General features: G+C 42.5%; 2 protein-coding genes across 5 annotated transcripts in view; one reads left to right on the plus strand and one right to left on the minus strand.

Annotated features, from left to right (window-relative positions):
* The window catches only part of LOC116938640 (acid-sensing ion channel 1-like), a 276037-nt gene extending 274648 nt beyond the window's left edge, over nucleotides 1-1389 (minus strand). Inside the window, exon 1 of the mRNA XM_032946045.2 lies at nucleotides 1181-1389. The gene's annotated coding sequence lies outside the window, so the exon portion shown is untranslated. The remainder of the gene's footprint in view (nucleotides 1-1180) is intronic.
* The window catches only part of LOC116938641 (SWI/SNF-related matrix-associated actin-dependent regulator of chromatin subfamily D member 1-like), a 22043-nt gene continuing 4700 nt past the window's right edge, over nucleotides 1-17343 (plus strand). For 2 of the 4 annotated variants that reach the window (XM_032946048.2, XM_076058054.1), the window contains exons 1-6: nucleotides 47-103; nucleotides 10211-10467; nucleotides 11253-11295; nucleotides 13201-13323; nucleotides 14817-14939; nucleotides 15236-15352. In XM_032946048.2, the coding sequence (XP_032801939.2) occupies nucleotides 62-103; nucleotides 10211-10467; nucleotides 11253-11295; nucleotides 13201-13323; nucleotides 14817-14939; nucleotides 15236-15352 (705 nt within the window). In that variant the 5' untranslated portion in view covers nucleotides 47-61. The other 2 variants (XM_032946049.2, XM_076058063.1) reach the window with 2 other exon arrangements.

A 17343-nucleotide genomic window follows, 5' to 3' on the forward strand; every position in this document is an offset into this window, starting at 1 on the left:
CGCATTGAGAGAAAGGGGCAGGGAGCCGTGGCTGCTGCTGCTGCTCGTGCTGCTGCTGCTGATGGTGGTGGTGCTGATGGTGGTGGTGGTGCTGATGATGATGGTGATGACAGTTCAGTGGTAGTGGCGTCGCTAGTGGCTCCGTCTTTCTCTCCCGTTTCGTCTGGGTTTTTTTACCCCCCCCCACCCACAACCCTCCCCGCCTCCCCTCTCCTCCGTCTCCTTAGCGCAGTATATCGCCTCCCCATCCACCACCACCACCTCCTCCTTTCTCCCTCCATCCTTTCCCTGTGATGTTCTCCCACCCCCAGCACCGTCCTCCCCTCGCCGATTAAAACACGGGCCGAGCGAGGTGGCCCCCCCGGCGTTACCACCCCCCCCATGGAGAAAAAGGTAACGGGCACGGCGCTGCTGGATGATGGAGGGCAGGCTTATTGTCACCGTGTGTGTGAGTGTGTGTTCATTTGTGTTGATGCTGCTGCTATATGCAGCAACGCAGTTATATATACATCCTTGCTACACAATAGAAATTCCAGAGGCAGCCACACATTTCGTACGCCCGCACGCGTTGTGCCGTAGTGGTAGTAGTGGTGGTGTTAGTGGTAGTGTTGTTGGTGGTGGTGGTGGTAGTGTTGGTGGTGTTGTTAGTGGTGGTGGTGGTGTTGTTGGTGGTGGTGGTGTGGTGGTAGTGTTGGTGGTGGTGTTGGTGTTGTTAGTGGTGGTGGTGTGGTGGTGGTAGTGTTGGTGGTGTTGTTAGTGGTGGTGGCGGTGTGGTGGTGTTGTTGGTGGTGGTGTTGTTGTTAGTGGTGGTGTTGTTAGTGGTGGTGTTGGTGGTGTTGTTGGTGGTGGTGTTGGTGGTGGTGGTGTTGGTGGTGGTGTTCGCCGCACGCGAAACTCCTCGTTTGTAGCTGTTTCGCGGATAGCGTTGACTGCGTGGAGTTGAGACTTTGTACTACTGTGTGATTCATCTAATAACGCGTACGCTGTAATCATATAGTACGCCGTGTTATTGCGGTTATGCGTGGTGCAGCAGGGCAATGTCCACGTTGTTGCATCCCACCGAATCGCACGACGGGTGTAATTCACAAATAACGATACCATTATGTTACAGTCTATTATTATTAGTGTTGTTTTGGGGGTGCCGGAGGTGGTGGGGGGGGGCTGTCGCTGCGATTCGTACCGATTTGGTGGTGGGGATTGCCGCGTTGTGAGGATGAGGACGTCGGTGACCCACCGGGTGTACAGTGGCCAGTACAGTGGGGGTTAAGGACGTGGCGTGATGGTGGTGATGATGATGATAATGTGAGATGTGTGCCCGCGGCTCCACCTCTTCGTGATTACAGCCCCCACGTGTTGGTGAGCTGTAGCTGCGCTTGCCTTGGCCCACACAATATCGTCGTGGATTTGTCTACGTGGAATGAAAACGGAAGGCGGCGCTGAACGTGCCCCCCGCCACCACCACCCCCCCCCCCCCCCCAAAAAAATTCTCAAATGTGACAATTCGCATATTTTGGCTGTTGTTAAATCGTGTAAATAACTTCCTCTCAAAATGGTTTGCTTTTGAGCATGTGTGCATGCAGGGGGGGTGGGGGGTTTGTGCGGAACCAGCGGGTTGTGTGTGACGTGAGGAAGCTTCCTCTGTGACGCAATCACGACCCCCCCCCCTCCCCTATCAAACCACCACGTGTGATTGGCATCAAGTAGCGCTTGATGCCCACAGGCCACATCAGCTGGGTTATTTGTGTGTATGTGGGCTACTCTTATATAGACCTTGTCATTTGGGTGTGCGGCATTGGTTACGGGAATTGCTGTTTTATGTGGGGTGATGGGTTTTTTTGTTTTTACGTCGGAGCATTAATGGGTTGTAAATGCTTGCCTTTGTTGGGTTTATTGTTAATTTAGGCATTGGTGTCGCCAGTTTTTTTTACTGTGGTCATTATTACGGTGCTGATTTGTCACCATTTACCATCAATGGCATGCAGTTCAATCCCCCTATTAAGGCCCAGTGTCAACTTGTATTCTGATTGCAAAGACATTCGGTATATATTACTAGACTTTTAATTTAGATAAGTGTGTCTATGCAGAGTCTGCACAATCCTTGGTCCTACTGTACTTTGCTGTATTATAGGGTAGCTTATTTACAAAAATGATATTTATAACGTAATGACATTAGGGGCCGTCCATAAATGACGTCACGCACCTGGGGGGGGGGGGGGTCAGACATTTGTGACGATGTGTGACGGGGGGGGGGGTGAGAAATGTGACGTCACATCAAAATGCGCAACTTTAAATAAATATAGACAACACGTTCTACTTAATGAAATAGACTTTTTAATATTTTTTTTCTCCTACATCAGAGTGCAGCGCCACATTAAATACGCACATAGTTTAAAGCGATTTGAAGCATGTTTTTTTGGGGGGGGCAGAGCTTTGTGACGTCATATTTGAGGGGGGGGTCTGACTTTTTGTGACGTCGTGTGATGAAGGGGGGGGGGAGCAAAAATCGTCCAAAATCGCGTGACGTCATTTATGAACGGCCCCTTAAATGATGCTGTCATTGTCGGATTTGAACATTAGTTACAGGCATACCATTGCCCTTCATAGTTACCATAGAAGTTGTCAAGTAAGCTGCGACTTATTTTCTACAGCAAAGTATGGAGAACACGTGGATGCACTTGCGGCAGGAAATATGGTTTATAGCAATATTGCACTTTGCATATAACAATACCTGTCTGCAGTAAAGTCGGCGACACGCTGCATATTTTTAGTCTGAGAATGAGATACTGCATTACTGTGTTACAAATGGATTATATTCGTGATATAACGATTAGTGTGGTACATTTACACAACTTTAAAACAGGTAATGTGAACCATTGTACAAATTGATAGATTTGCAAATTTTGCCATTTCTTTTTCCACAATTGTGCTATCGATGTCATGTTGATGTTATATCCATGATACCGATGGCACAATATTGAGCTCTCGCAAAACAGTGTAACCCTTAATGTTAGAGAATGACCCACAGAAGCAGATACCACAGAGGTACCTCTGAAGTCTCATGTGACCTCTGGTCCAGACATGAGAAACAGCACTTTGTCACTCGCCCATAAAATACTGTAATCATGTTTGCCAGCTGGAATTTAGCCAGAATATGTACACAAGCAAATTTAATGTGATCGGTTTTATTTTCATACAGCCATTGGTGACCGGCTGAGACCATCACCTCTATTATTGAGAACCCATTTTAATCATAGCTGGCTGCCTGGATTGAAACCCAGGATCTGAGTAGTGTCAGCTCAGTGCTCTGACCTTTGACCTCTGAGCCACCTGACCATCTCAATGGAAAACATTTTAAAGTTGCCTCCTTCAGTAATCTGATCAAGTGACCACAAGCAGCCAATCGATTGGACTCATGAGATTGCTAACCCAAGATTATCAGATACCTGAACTGTATTGAGCATTTTAAAAATTATCCTCTCAGGAATAACTTTTAATGTACCATTTTAGACGACAATTTTTTCACATTCTGTTAGCCACATACATAACAATTGGGCTGTTCCACAATTTAAAGCATTTATTGTGGGCACTTTATAGATGTGAGTAATCATGAATATAATCAAGTGCTGTTTTATTTGGGCAAAGTATATTGTAACTTGTCCACACAAATAAAGGGAGAAACTCTCATAAAAACATGATGGTGTCGGATGGACTGCAACGAACTGACTGATCTATTATCCACACTGAGATGGTGATGGTGCATTCAATTTCACATACTGCATGTGACAAACCATTGATTTATTCCAAAATATTGTATAAAGCTGTAGATAATTGCCTTAAAAATTACATCCAATATGCATTAGATTATTTTAAAATGGTGATTGAGGTTGCCTAATTTGTGGAACTGGCCAATTACAAAGCTTACTTTCAGTCAGGTTGCTCATGTTTAATTACATAACTATATCTTGGCTGATGTTTTTACAATCATGTGCAATACAAATAGGATTAACATCACGATATTTAAGGATAATTCCATGAAAATTTGTCATTTCCAGTGGGAAAAAGTACGGTATAAGGGTTATCGTGTCAAAATATTGATTGTTTTAATGTTCACTGGAACGACTGTATAGTCACGTGAAATTACACATATATAACTGACCAAACAGCCATATGGTATGCATGGTTTCTGGTCACGTGCCAAATTTGACATACAATACTGTACTTCGGACAGCCATTGTTTATTCCTATTGCTCGTCTATTTAGGTTTCTGCAGTTTGTTTGCTTAAGCTTGCAAAAGGTTTGTGAGCACGTTCATACGTAAATATAAGCTTGGCATTGGTTCATATAATTATTAGCCTTGTAGGGGGCTGGAATATGGACCGGGAAAAGGTGCATTACAGTGTTAAGCAATAGCATGTGAAAAAGGGCTTTGCATTATAGATTAACTTGACCGTCTGTAAAATTCACGTTAAACAGCTAAAATTTTATTTGCGCTGTACAATCCCTGTTCTGGCCCCTTTTTTAGATTGGCTTTTGGAAAAACGGCCGTCTGAAATGACCTGGCAGGCAGGAAGTCCTGTTCGTGTAATTTTTTTCTCGCCAACTCTGCGAGCCTGATACCAGTTGCATGTTACATGTGGAGTGCTACACTGTTCTGTACCTGCGGTACTAACTCCTAAATAAGGAGTTGTAACTGCCCACAGCACCAGGGTAAGAGCAAATGATAATCGTTTTCATTGAGTTGTGCAAAAGTTAAAATGTAGCTTTGTAAGCTGCTTTAACATGTGGTCGGCTCTCTGCCTTTCACAGAAAAAAAGTGCACATTATACTCGTCTTGCTCACAAGCAGGACATTGTGGTCATGTCATAACTAGGCGTATTGCACTACATAATGGGGTAGCATGCATGTGACTCATCAAAAATGCATAGAAAAACCCGTGCCCTGCAACAAAGCCTCCGAATTCATCAATTGTTTGGTAAAAGGCTGTGTTAAGCCCAGGACCGTTCATCGGCGCCCTCTGGTGGACACGCGAGGCGGTTCCATTACCCACCCAGAGCATCGGTTGTTAGAGTTTGCGCACACCTTTGTAACCCCTACAAAGATTTCACGGACCACCGCATTCTGCTAGTTATTTGAAATTGTACATCTCCCTTGGTGGTGAGGATGTTATTATTTGTCTTCTTTTCCGCAGACCCCCTGTAGTAGCTTCGCGTGTCCACCAGGGGTCCGCGGACCACAGGTTTGGAACTGCTGACCTAGAGCCTTCACAATTGAATTTGAATCGAGAATCTCTTTGTTCTCGGCAGCATGATTCATATTACTACATATAAGTTGTTTGAAAATAAAAGGCCAGTTTATAACCCTCATGTTTCATTCACACTGTTATGCGAAAAAGTACTTTTTTAATGTTTTCTTGGCTGCTGGAAATGCAAATGTGCTGGGGGTAAAGGTTCTTTCCTGACAACTGGGCTATAGCTATTGGAAAGGATGTCAACAAAGGAGATGGTAATGTGGCTGTCAGGTCACAATGCTGCTTTAGTTACATTTAAATGCTGCTAAAGCTTAGAGCTTTTGTGTCCTGAATTGTATTTTTTTAGGCAAAGCTATAATACAGAGCCTCCAATGCAATGTCTGATGCACTCGGCTTGAAATTCTGAGTACAGTAATCACATTCTGGCAATGTCTGTAATCCTTTAAATAGGTCAGGAGCCTCGTTTCTGCAATTGGCCTCATGTATGCCTCAATATTAATCTGAAACATTTATAAATACTGCACCATTAAACTATATATAAGGGGGAAAAAACACAATCTCCAAGCAGAATACAGCACAGTATAAATAAAAGTATGCAAACCTCATTGGGCTTAAAAAAACAAATTCCGTTGCATATGACTCGTGCACTCGCACACATTCAGCTTTTAACATATTTTTCAAAGTAAAATACCATTTGCGTGGCAACAATGATTTCAGATTATTATGTCAATGTTTGCAAGAGTACTCATTACCAATCAATAAAACGTGTTTAGATTTATTTCAATACCCTGAACCGTTAATCTAAGAAAGCTGTCATTTTGCTCAAAAGTTTATTTAATAATTCTGCTCAATCGGGTCACTTTTTGTCACTTTTTTTTGGCAGGCAACTCATCAAAGTGGCTTATGAACTTCAATTCCGTGAAAAAGGTTATAATTGCACGTATGTTTCCCCGTCGACCAAAACCCCTTTTCAAAGCGTGCTCCACTTCACAATGTTGACATACTGTGCACCGTATGCACACTTGCATTTGAAGTGTTACGAGTGCATTGCTGAAGCTGTTTAACCCCAGCGGGGACATACAACTACTAGTACACCTTAATTGGCCATCCGTGGTCAATTCAGGTCGCTGCAGATTTGTTCACATGTACAGTAAAGTGCTTGATTCAGGTTTGCCGTTGTCTGTGTAGCTTTGTAATTTACACTGTACCCTTCCAGTTTCTGTAGCTGCCACGTGAGGTCGTTTTCGTATTGACACGTGAAATTCACGGCAATGAAATGGGGCTTTGTAATCCCAGCGATTCTCATTGGCACTTGGGAGCACTGGGAATTATAAAACCATGTCTGTAAATGTGCGCACATTGAGTATTCAAAGCGGCAATGTCATTCTAAAAAGTTAATTTTCACGTATGGCTGATTTCTGATTATTTTTGTTACGAGTCCACTTTATGATCGTAGAGCTTATTACGTGCGAGTGAGCAAATTAAAATGCCAGCTGCGTTGTAAGTTTGGGCTTCTGCATAACAGTATTAATAGGGTATGTCAAGGCTGCTCTGGTGTTTCTAAATGCCTCAGCCACTGGTAATAAAGTGTTACATTAAATAAATAACAAGGCCCACATGCTCGCCAAAATGTATTGAGAAAATTACATTTATACTGCTGAGATGAAATACAGAACTGTGATGTATTTCTATTAGGCATAGCTTTCTTGTCATGAATATGCAGATCTATATTTTTACCGCTACCCCAGCCCTAATGCTCTTTCGTCGCTGGCAAGCGCGTAGTGAGTGAAAGCGATGCAATATACTGTACAGTAATTCAAATTAATCCTTTCTCTTTGTGCGTAAAACAGTAGATGTGGGGACGGTGTAGGAGCGGGGCACTTTTAATATCATGATGGCTTTGCATTTGAGCTGGCATTCGCTGCGACGTTTGTGAGCGAGCCCTCAACCCAAGTGTCCGTTGTCTTGTCTGTTGCGCACATTTAATAGAAGGTAGATGACTCCGTGGAAACCCGAAATTTTGCCTTTTCGTTATTTTGCTTCACGTGCGCATGAGCCTCCCCTGCACGTGCACTTGTGTCGAAGCGCACCCGCGTGCGGGACGCGCCACTGAATGGGAGCACTGCAGCTGTACGGCGCTACATGCACGCACACTAATGTACAGTGTTCGAGACACAGTAATGGGCTGGAAAGAAATGGGAATCTGGTGCAAAATTGCCCTTTTGAGAAGTAATGACGCACAGGTTGCCATAGGAACTAAGTATAAGTAATAATAGGAAGGAGAATCGTACTAAAATGAATGCTAATATAAATGGATAGAAATAGCATTCCGCGGCTCAGCAGGAATATAAGATGTGAAATAAAAATGTGTGCAGTTGGAATCAGATGCATGTGGAATTCCAATGCGGACATTACAGCCACTGCCATTTGAGGTATAGTGTGTCCATTAAAGTTTCATAAAAATTCTGTCAGCAGTTGTGCTGCTCACCTTAAATTACTATGCCTTCTGGTGCTATGTATGTAACATATTGCACTAAAATAAAAATGTGCCATTAGTGTTTCGTAAATTATGTAAACTGTAAAAAGTAATAATGTGGTGATAATGAAAAAGTAGTTTCAAAATGGATGAAATGTAATAAAATCTTGACATCAGGCCTGCATAACTCTGCATCTACCCAAATACATTGTGCAGTTTGAGAAATGCATTGTAACTGTGTCTGAAATTCTAACTTTTGAAACTACTTTTACAAAAAAGCAATTTTCACAAAAACAAATGCAAGCTGCTATGGATCAACCAAGCCTTGTGGCATTTCAGATGTCCCACACATCTGTGTTCACAACACTTCAGAAAAGTATTCGCCGCCTCTGCCACAAACGTAAAGTGGTAAGAATTGCTCATCGTCACGATTGGCAGGATTTTACTGTAAGAATTTCATTTCAGGGTTTTTTTAAAGCCAAGTGCAGGTGGCTGGTCCCAGGCGGCCACAATTGATGGCCGGGCAATCTATCAATACGGAGAATCCAATTTAAGTCCCAGGCAGAGCCCTGTGGGGTGGCGGCAGCTTTCCATAATGGCTTTGCCGCCATCCCATTCCCATGGGAGCCTGCCTGCAGAGATTAGGCACATGTACAGTAGGAGCCGATGTAAGCATATGCCTGATGGACTGCGATAGGCAGACTGCAGCTGGGCAGGTGTTAAAGAAGCCACTAATTTGAAAAATAATTGGATAAACGCATTGCTAATTACCATTGGGAATGTAAATTATTTTTGCCAATTCGCACCATGTTTACAGTTGCCATATTACACTGAGGGAAGAGTGAAACACGGCAAAGCTGCTTTTAAAGTGACTGTGTAGCATTGCAGCTTTCCCAGCTAAACAGGAGTTTCTCCATGGAAGTGACGAGATGTCGAAAGTTTTTCCTTTGCTTAAAAGTAATGCAGATTTACATTAATGGGGCTTCTCAAGTAGTTTGGAAAATTATTTTTAAAAAATAACACTTTCTTGATTACAAAACCTCATCACGTAAGTACATGGGAGGCCAGAACAAACTTGGGATAAATCCCACGGAGAGCTTTCGGTTTCATTTATTACCCTCTTTTGGGAAGGGTTTTAGATGCATTGTGATGCCCGGCCCTATTTTTTTGTGCAAGCCATTCTTACTGCCTCCCCCAATACCCCCTTTTTCTGATGTTTGGATTCGCTCCAAGTCTACAGCCAAAGCGATTGGGAGGGATGCGTACCGCTTTCATTGACTGTCGACGAACTGACCACAATTACCTCCGCTTTAATTCATTCCTCCAAAAAAAAATCTGCCCTTGTTACCCCCAACCCAACCCCCATACCCATTAACTTCCCTTTGCATGCTCCGGTAACACACTGCATATTCTGTTGCCATGCTTGCATAAAGAATAGAGAGGTTTAAATAATTTATTCATTCAACTGTCGATGTGTAGCACATTGTCGTCGTGCACAAGAGGCACTTCTCTTGTCTTGGAATTACCGAATATGTCGGCCGAGTCTGTAGGGCGCAGTGGTTTTGTGTTTTGAGTGCCACGCTCAGTTTGTTAGGCGTTTGGTTGCCTGGCTAGTGATGAAGCAGGCACTTAAAATAATTGCATGCCAGCTGTCCCTCTGCTTGGTACTCAGTGATTTGAGGTTTACAAATCCTACAGTGGCTCGGCCACCTGCTCAGGTTACGAGTTATGGGTCAAAATTTTGAATAGGCTTTGTGCCCTGTATGGTATCTACTGCGCTGTGATGCAGAGCAATCTGAGCCCATGAAGGTACATTGTAATTTGAAAGTGAGGCTGAACGAAATGGGATATGGATAACTGCGATGTGACCATCTTCCATAATTTTTTTAATACTCCTAAAGTGTTGGTTTTACCCTGTTGATGAATTTGTTAGATGCTTGGAGTAAACCAAACTTGACATTAAAGCAATTACGGTCCCAACAGCTGTCTTCTCCATTTGCCATTATAAAGGTGCTTGCACTTATGCCATTTTAATTCATTTCTGTGATAAATATAAGTAACGGTTGTCATTGAAAGTATTTTGAAAAATCACATTCATAATCATCTGTTCTCATCTATGGGGGCAGAAAATGTGGGTTTGCATGCACGTTTTATGTCAAGAGGCTTTGGAATGAAAGTCATGCTGTATAGCTCTGCTTGTTTGAATAAGGTGTTTGTTTTGCTTTGCGGCAAAGAGTAGAAAGAGTCTGGGCAATTCCATACCTAAGAAATGCAGGAAAAACATGTTGTTGTAGGGAATTTAATATATGAAAAAAACATCTAGAGGCATTTCGCTTGGTTATTTGCAGTGTTAATATGCCAAGCCACACTGAGTGCAGTGCAGCTGTGCATCACATGTATTTATTGCTTTTTTTCCCTCCGTATGTGTGTCTGCGTGCGTGTGTGCATGTGGTTGGGTGCGTGCGCACGTGCTCAACCTTCACAAGCGGGCGGGGATGCCGGCAGGCAGCCGGCTGGCTCCTCAGGGGACACCTATGGGTCCTCCGTCAGGCCCCCCATACGGAGGGAGTGGGGCGGTGCGCACGGGCATGCTTCAGTCCGTCATGGAGCCCTCTCGCAAGCGGCCGGCTACTCAGCCGCTCACGCAGCAGCCGGGACAGCAGTCCCAGCAGCAGCAGCAATCGCAGCAGCAGCAGTCGCAGCAGCAGCAGCAGCAGCAACAGGCACAGAGCCGCAGCCGCAGGTAAAGCCTCGATAAATAATTTTACAATGTGATGTGCTTATATCAGTGCTATTGTTATGATTATCTTTTTATACATGTGTTTGTTATTCAAGAATAAATGTATTTATGAATGCACCATAGGGACATTAAATTTTGAGGTGTTTTGTGTTCTATATTATGGGTTGATCAATTAGTTTGTTTTTTTCCCACTGGCAACTGCCTGTGCTTTACCTGAAATGAATCCCATTACTATCAAGAAGTGTGTGTGCGTTCTGTTCTCTATAAATATAGCAACTCCATCACTGCGTGAATGGTGGAACAGTTTGATAAAATATTGTATCCACGTATTGCGATCGGATGCTGGAAAAAAAAATTGCCGCTGCAATTTGCCTGTGTGCTTCACTTTGGTGGGTCTTTCAAAAAGCGCACAGCAGGTAGAAAATTACTGCGGAGTAGTGTTATGTAATTTCCAGCACAAAATTGGAACAGGTTTACCCGAAAAATGCATCTTTTGCAGGTTTTCTTTACTCTGATGCAGCTTCGCTAGCACAAGGAGCTAAAGCTCATTATTTTTGTCTCTGCAGTGCGTGACTAGCTACATTTCTTTGCTGTATAAAGGAAGATTGTTGCAGGGGGGCGAGGGGAGGGTTTTGGGCAGAGGGTTGGGGCAATGGGTGGGGAGAAGCAGAATTGCACAAAATGTGTCGACTAAAATTTAGCAGATGGATGGCTCGTGTCTGCTCTGTGGTTGCCGTGGTGACTGATATTTTCTCCCTGTTCCTACCGTTTTTTTTCCTTTTTCTCAGCACCAAGAAGAAAAAGATGGCTGATAAGATTCTGCCGCAGAGGGTAAGGTCGGCTTTTCCCACCTACTGTACACCCCACCACCTCCATTTTCTTTACGACTCACTATAAATATACTCGCCCCCTATTCATAACGAGAGCCTGTCCAGCTCCCGAATGGCAGCACAAACAGTGGTCCCTTTTGCTCTGTGGCATTCTGAGTTTATTTCTACATTCCTCAAGAAGATGTCCTTTTTGGAACCTGGCCGCTCAAGTCTGAGGCTCAAAAAAAAAAGAAACCTTAAATAACAATAAGTAATATTCTGAAACTCTGAAATGTTCAGAACGTGGCTTACTGAAGCAAAGCTCCCGTAACCTTTATATCCAGAGGTGTTTTCACAGTTTATGTGAAATAAACACGTTTTTATATGCAAAAAAAAAACCCCAAATATTTTCCGTATTTTTATCGGTGATGAAAAATGACAAAGGTAAAACTAAATGTGCACTTGTAAATATTAAATAAGATTTTCCACTGCACAATTATTTTACGGGTGCAATATAGCAAAGATTACTTTTTGGTTTTAAGGGCATTTCACAAAATTTAAATAAACACCTCTACAGCCTTGGAGTTAAAGTGCATTGATTATGCAAATCGTCTGCGTAATCTGAGCTCAGAAGCTGCACTTCACAGAGCCTGAAATCCTCCGGCCACGGGAAGAGGGGTGGGTTGGATGGATGGGAAGGGGAGGAAAAGGAAAAAAAATTGCCAGCTTCTTAAGGACCAGAAAATTCTCAGGCTGTCGGCGATGCGGCTGGGACCGGTGCTGCAGTTCATCACATTGTCGGCACGATTACACGCAGACCGAGATGAAGGCGACTGGGGCAGCCGAGTGTTACAATCTTATAAGCACGGGTTGGGTTGGCTTTGGCTTGTGGTGAGGAGCTGTGGGGGGGGGGGAAGGGCGGGTAACTAGCTGGGATGAGATCGTGACTTGGGAAAAATGAAATTCTCCACCATCCAAAGAGACTTAACGTTGCTGATTGCTGCAGTGAAAAGCAAGCCAGTGAAATGCGTATCCGATTAAAGGAGTGTGGTGACAGGGGATGGTCCCTCGGATTTGGTTATTCCAGAGGAGCCGTCCACAGAGCTGTTGAATAAATAAAACCTTTTTTCTTTGTGGGTTTTTCAGTATGAGCATGCATGGCAGCAGTGTCTGCAGACGATTTCAGTTCTGAGAAAGAGGAATAAAAGATTTTTTTTTGCACACTGTGTGGTCCGTGCGCTGAGAAAGTAGATATCTTTACATTCCTGAGCTCTGCTTTTCCCTTTAAAATTCATTATTCAATCCCTCTTCTTCTGCTACTATTCAAGTTAATTCGATACACGTTATAAAAGATTTCTGAGCTTTTCAATAGAGAGCGCCCTTGGAATAATAACTGGAATGTTTTCCCGTGCGCCCCTCAACTCTTGTGCAATCATGGGAGCTCAATGAGCTTCATTCATCCAAAAGTTTGTTAAGGATTTGCCTCGTGCACCTTATTTCTGTAGCCGCTTACTTAAAATAACAGGTTGAGAATACAGATTAATTCACATAGCTGACAACACCTGGAGGTCTGTGTAGAAAAAAGTATATATTTTAAATTTCTCTAAACAAAAAAATGTTTAATACAAACTCGGCATGGAATATAATAATTTAAATATCTAACTTGCTCGTATGAAAAGCAAGATGGTAATTGGAAGCCCTCTTAATAAATAACCAAATGTCTTGCACTTAACAAACATGGTTCTCTTTGCTGACCATTTTGTGAGCTGACCTTAAGCAGATACGTGCAACGTATTGATAGCTTATATAGTAGCCATTTTCAAAATATTACCAGAACAATTAATAAAATATGCATTTAGCGCGGCAGATGTTTTCATCGGCGAGCCCGGTTGAGTGCGTGGGCGGGCATGTGCGCATCCACATCCAGGTGCGGGAGCTTGTTCCCGAGTCACAGGCTTACATGGACCTGCTGGCTTTTGAGCGCAAGCTGGACCAGACCATCATGCGCAAACGTCTGGACATCCAGGAAGCTCTCAAGAGGCCAATGAAGGTGTTGCCTTGGATATGAAATTGCCCATGCTTCTTGCTTTTTATTATTGTGCTGCATGGTATGTGAAATGGAATTACGATTTTTTTTCATTTCATAACACGTTTGTATACAAAGTAAAAAAGAATGCAATTGTGTAAGGTCCAAAAGTTTTATATTGTGTTCTTAATCCCATCAGCTTTAAACAAAATGCAGAATTGTTATTTTTGAAAAGTTCCACAAAGTCCTGCTGTCCTTACAGACTGCTTTACACTGAGTGAAATTGCTCCACGAATACAAAAGTGTCGTGATTGGCGTGGAAAGTCGTATGGCACTGGTGGATGCTTTCACCTCAACGCGGTGCTTTGAAAGGTGTAGAAATAGAGCGTGGCTGCGGGTGCCATATGCGGCAGATGCGGGCGGCTGCGCAGGATGGGCGGGCACGCTTGTTGTTGTTTATCCGGGTGGGTGTATAAAGGGAGATGCGCAGTCCCACTGGCAGATGTATGATGGAGCTGCCATCTATCTCCCTGACAGCTCGCACCGCCGCGTCGTGGCCCAGTGGCGCTAGTGTGCGCACGCTCGCTCGCTCGCCTTCCCACTCAAGCGCTTCGTCACATACGGGCGCCCCCCCCCCCATCTCCCTCACCGCCCCACCGCCTGCACCATTCTCCCTGCCTATAAGGAGATTTTATAAAACGGTCCCCGTTGTCTGGCAGCTGAGCGGCAAATTAAATTTTCAACAAAAAAACGGCACGAGTGTGAGGTCCTTAACCCATTCTTCATCCGGTCGAAATATGTAGACTCTGGAAAATGTATATTTATATTGCAATGTATTTAGGTTTCTCTTCAGGTCCGAGGGCTAATGTATTTTGACTTTATTAAATCCTAAAACTTTATTACCCACACTCAATTCCTGTTAATTTTAATATTTAAAAAATATATAAATTGTAAACGCTTTTCCCTAATGTATGCCTTGTATTTAAAATTGTTATTATTAAAAAGGATTGGGATTCAGAAAATGCTCGAGTTTGCTCGTGAAAATAAAGGCATTTCTGAAATAACTTTTGTTTATTACGTATGTTTTCCAGCTTTGTTGGCAGCATGTCTTGTCATTTTAATCTATCTAGTTATAGCCTATTCTCTAAAGCAATTCTCAGGTGAGCACTGGTTATAATAACTTATATTCAGCTGCAGTCACAGGGTGATGTGTGGCACTGCTTCCTTTTGGCCAGGATATCGTTTTAAATTTTCACTTTTGAAAATAATTTTAAACAGTATACATTAAGGGAGATAATATTGCATAAACTAGTTCAGCCACTGAACCAAGCAATAATTCCAAATTACATGAGTAATTTTAAAGAGGAATGTGTGAAATATTGAGTTTGCTCACCTGCCGAGTGTTCCAGGATTTCCTTTCTGATGCAAACTAATCGGGAAGGTTTCCGCTACAGCAAAAGGTGGGACTAAAGCAAGAGAGGGGTGATGATTCTGACATGTGTGTATTGTGTTGGCAGCAAAAGCGCAAGCTGCGGGTTTTCATCTCGAACACGTTCAACCCAGCTAAGCCAGATGCAGACGATGAGGAAGGCAGTGTGGCATCATGGGAACTACGTGTGGAAGGACGACTGCTGGATGATGTGAGGGTTATTGCTTGTTTCATTAAAAATTGAACTATATGAGACAAACTTTATTACATTTATAAGGCCAATTGTTGCATATTTATAATTTGTCAAGGTATTTTTTGTTGTAAACATGCCAACAAGCAGAAGAACACACTGGAAAAATGCAATAAGAATTTAAATACATTACTGCAATTCATATTGCATCATTGTGCCCTCAAGCTCTGTGCTGATTTAATAATACACTTTCTATTGCTTGAATTGTAAAATGTGTCATGCATTCATTGCATTGTGTTGCATATTTCTGCTGTCAGCCTGCCTCTTCCAAGTTTGATGCCAACAAGCAGAAGAGAAAATTCTCATCTTTCTTCAAGAGTCTAGTTATTGAGCTAGACAAAGACCTTTATGGACCTGACAACCATCTGGTGGAGGTAAACATTTTCTGTAGTGTGATGGGACATGACACCTACTGAATCGAACCATTCCACCACACAGCACCTGTCTGTTACAAATGCCTTTCTCTTGTTCGAAATTGTGCCATGCAATTACGTGGGTGCTTCAGCCAGCTGCACACACGATTGCAAAAATGTTCTTTTCAGACATGTTTTTCATCCATGGTTTTACTGGGAAGCTGATGCATTTATTCATTCCATTTGTACTGCCGTGTGATTTGGTACCATCGCGGCGTCTCTGAAGGATGATACAACTAGAATGAACATCTTGGATTTGTTTTTTTATATGAGGAACTGAAGTTAATTGTTCAGAAAATTATTTGGTGATACTGCATTGGAAGTGATGCACATCGTTGCCTTAAAAAGGAAGAATATATAATTGGCAATGTTTTGGAAAATAACCCTTCATAGTGTGAAGAATGACCATTTCCAAATCGTATATTTTTGTATATATTTAATAATACGTTTTTACTTTTTAATGTAGTGTTATTGACGAATGCGAGTTAAGTCAATTATTAGATTGTCAGGAACATTCATAGGCACAGCATTCCCAAGATATATAACACTGCACAACATGATATAGTTTTTTGGGTTAGATCGCATAAATTTCATTAAATCCGCCTCCACCCGACACAGCCAATTAGTAAGGTTTGTCACATAAACAGAATATGCCAATTCGTTACTAGTACAGCCCACTGGTGTGTTGGAGAGCAAATTCACAATTTACAATCGGAGTACAAAATTTCGCCAGCAATTACAACAATTAGGGGGACAACCAGATTTGTGGAGAAATCCTCCTGTTTTGTTCCTTAAATAGAGGGATAGATGTGAGGACGTCACTTGTGAGCCTTTCACGTGCGAATGGGGGGGGGGGGGTTAATGAGTGGATATAAATTACAATGGGTATCCATTGCCGTTGGGTTATTCATATGGTAATCCACGTACATTATGCATGCACATTGCTCTTGTACCTCCTGTCGTTTGCATGCATTAAAATAGCAGTACCTGTGATTCCGTACAGGTAATCCCCATTGATGTCTGCCGAGCTGTATAGGCATGCATTCGCACAATGTATTATTTGATTATTTGCTTCCAAGCAGCACTAAGCCTGTAGCTATCCAAACGTTACAATTTTAATTTCTCTTAATTTCGATAGGTTATCTTAGTCTTGGCCAGTAGTAACTATCTTCTTGGTTCTTTCGGTAAAGTCACGTAGAAGGGAAATAATAAAATAATACAAATTAAATTCTCACGACGTTTTGGCCACAACACGAGTAGCCTTCCTCAGGTGAAGAAACAGAACTGTCAGAAAGACAGCGCTCCAATGAACACTGCTAAGCTTTGCAGCGTATACCCATTGTGTTCTTGTAATTTAATATATAATTTAGTATGTTATTAATAGCAGATTTAGTAAAATACCAGTCAACTGACAGCAGAATAACTGTTTGTGGTGCAGTGACTTCCTGTTTTTATATACTGAATAGTTTTGTTCATTGCACAAGATTCTGCAGCAGCAATCGTTATTGTAGCAACAGTGGTAGTAGTAACAGTGATAGTTTTGCATAACTCCTTTGAAAGCACACTGCATCTTACTGCCAAAGCCTCCACAATACTCCTGCTATTGATGTTTCCCTATAGGCGGAATAACGCACAGATCTTGTGTGAAAAAAAACATTAAAATCAAGACGTGCACACACTGCGTTTTATAATATGAATTATTGTGATGCAAGTAGTTTAAAAGGCACTATTGGCAGACTAATGCACCTGGCCTGCATTAGTCTGCCAATTGGGGCGTTGATTGCAATGTGTAATTGTAAATTTGTATATACTTTTTATTTGGACCATGATTCCAGCACACAATGGTCTACTCATTCCAAATGATGCCAGGAGATCTTTAACGTCAATTTTGAACCAGAAAGCACATTTTATAGTCCGTACACTCAGTAATAACCAGGGCGGCCTGCTGGATT

The sequence above is a fragment of the Petromyzon marinus genome, chromosome 4 (assembly GCF_048934315.1).
Source record: "Petromyzon marinus isolate PM22_M1 ecotype Great Lakes invasive population chromosome 4, UKy_Petmar_22M1.pri1.0, whole genome shotgun sequence".
NCBI classification, from domain to species: Eukaryota; Metazoa; Chordata; class Hyperoartia; order Petromyzontiformes; family Petromyzontidae; genus Petromyzon; species Petromyzon marinus.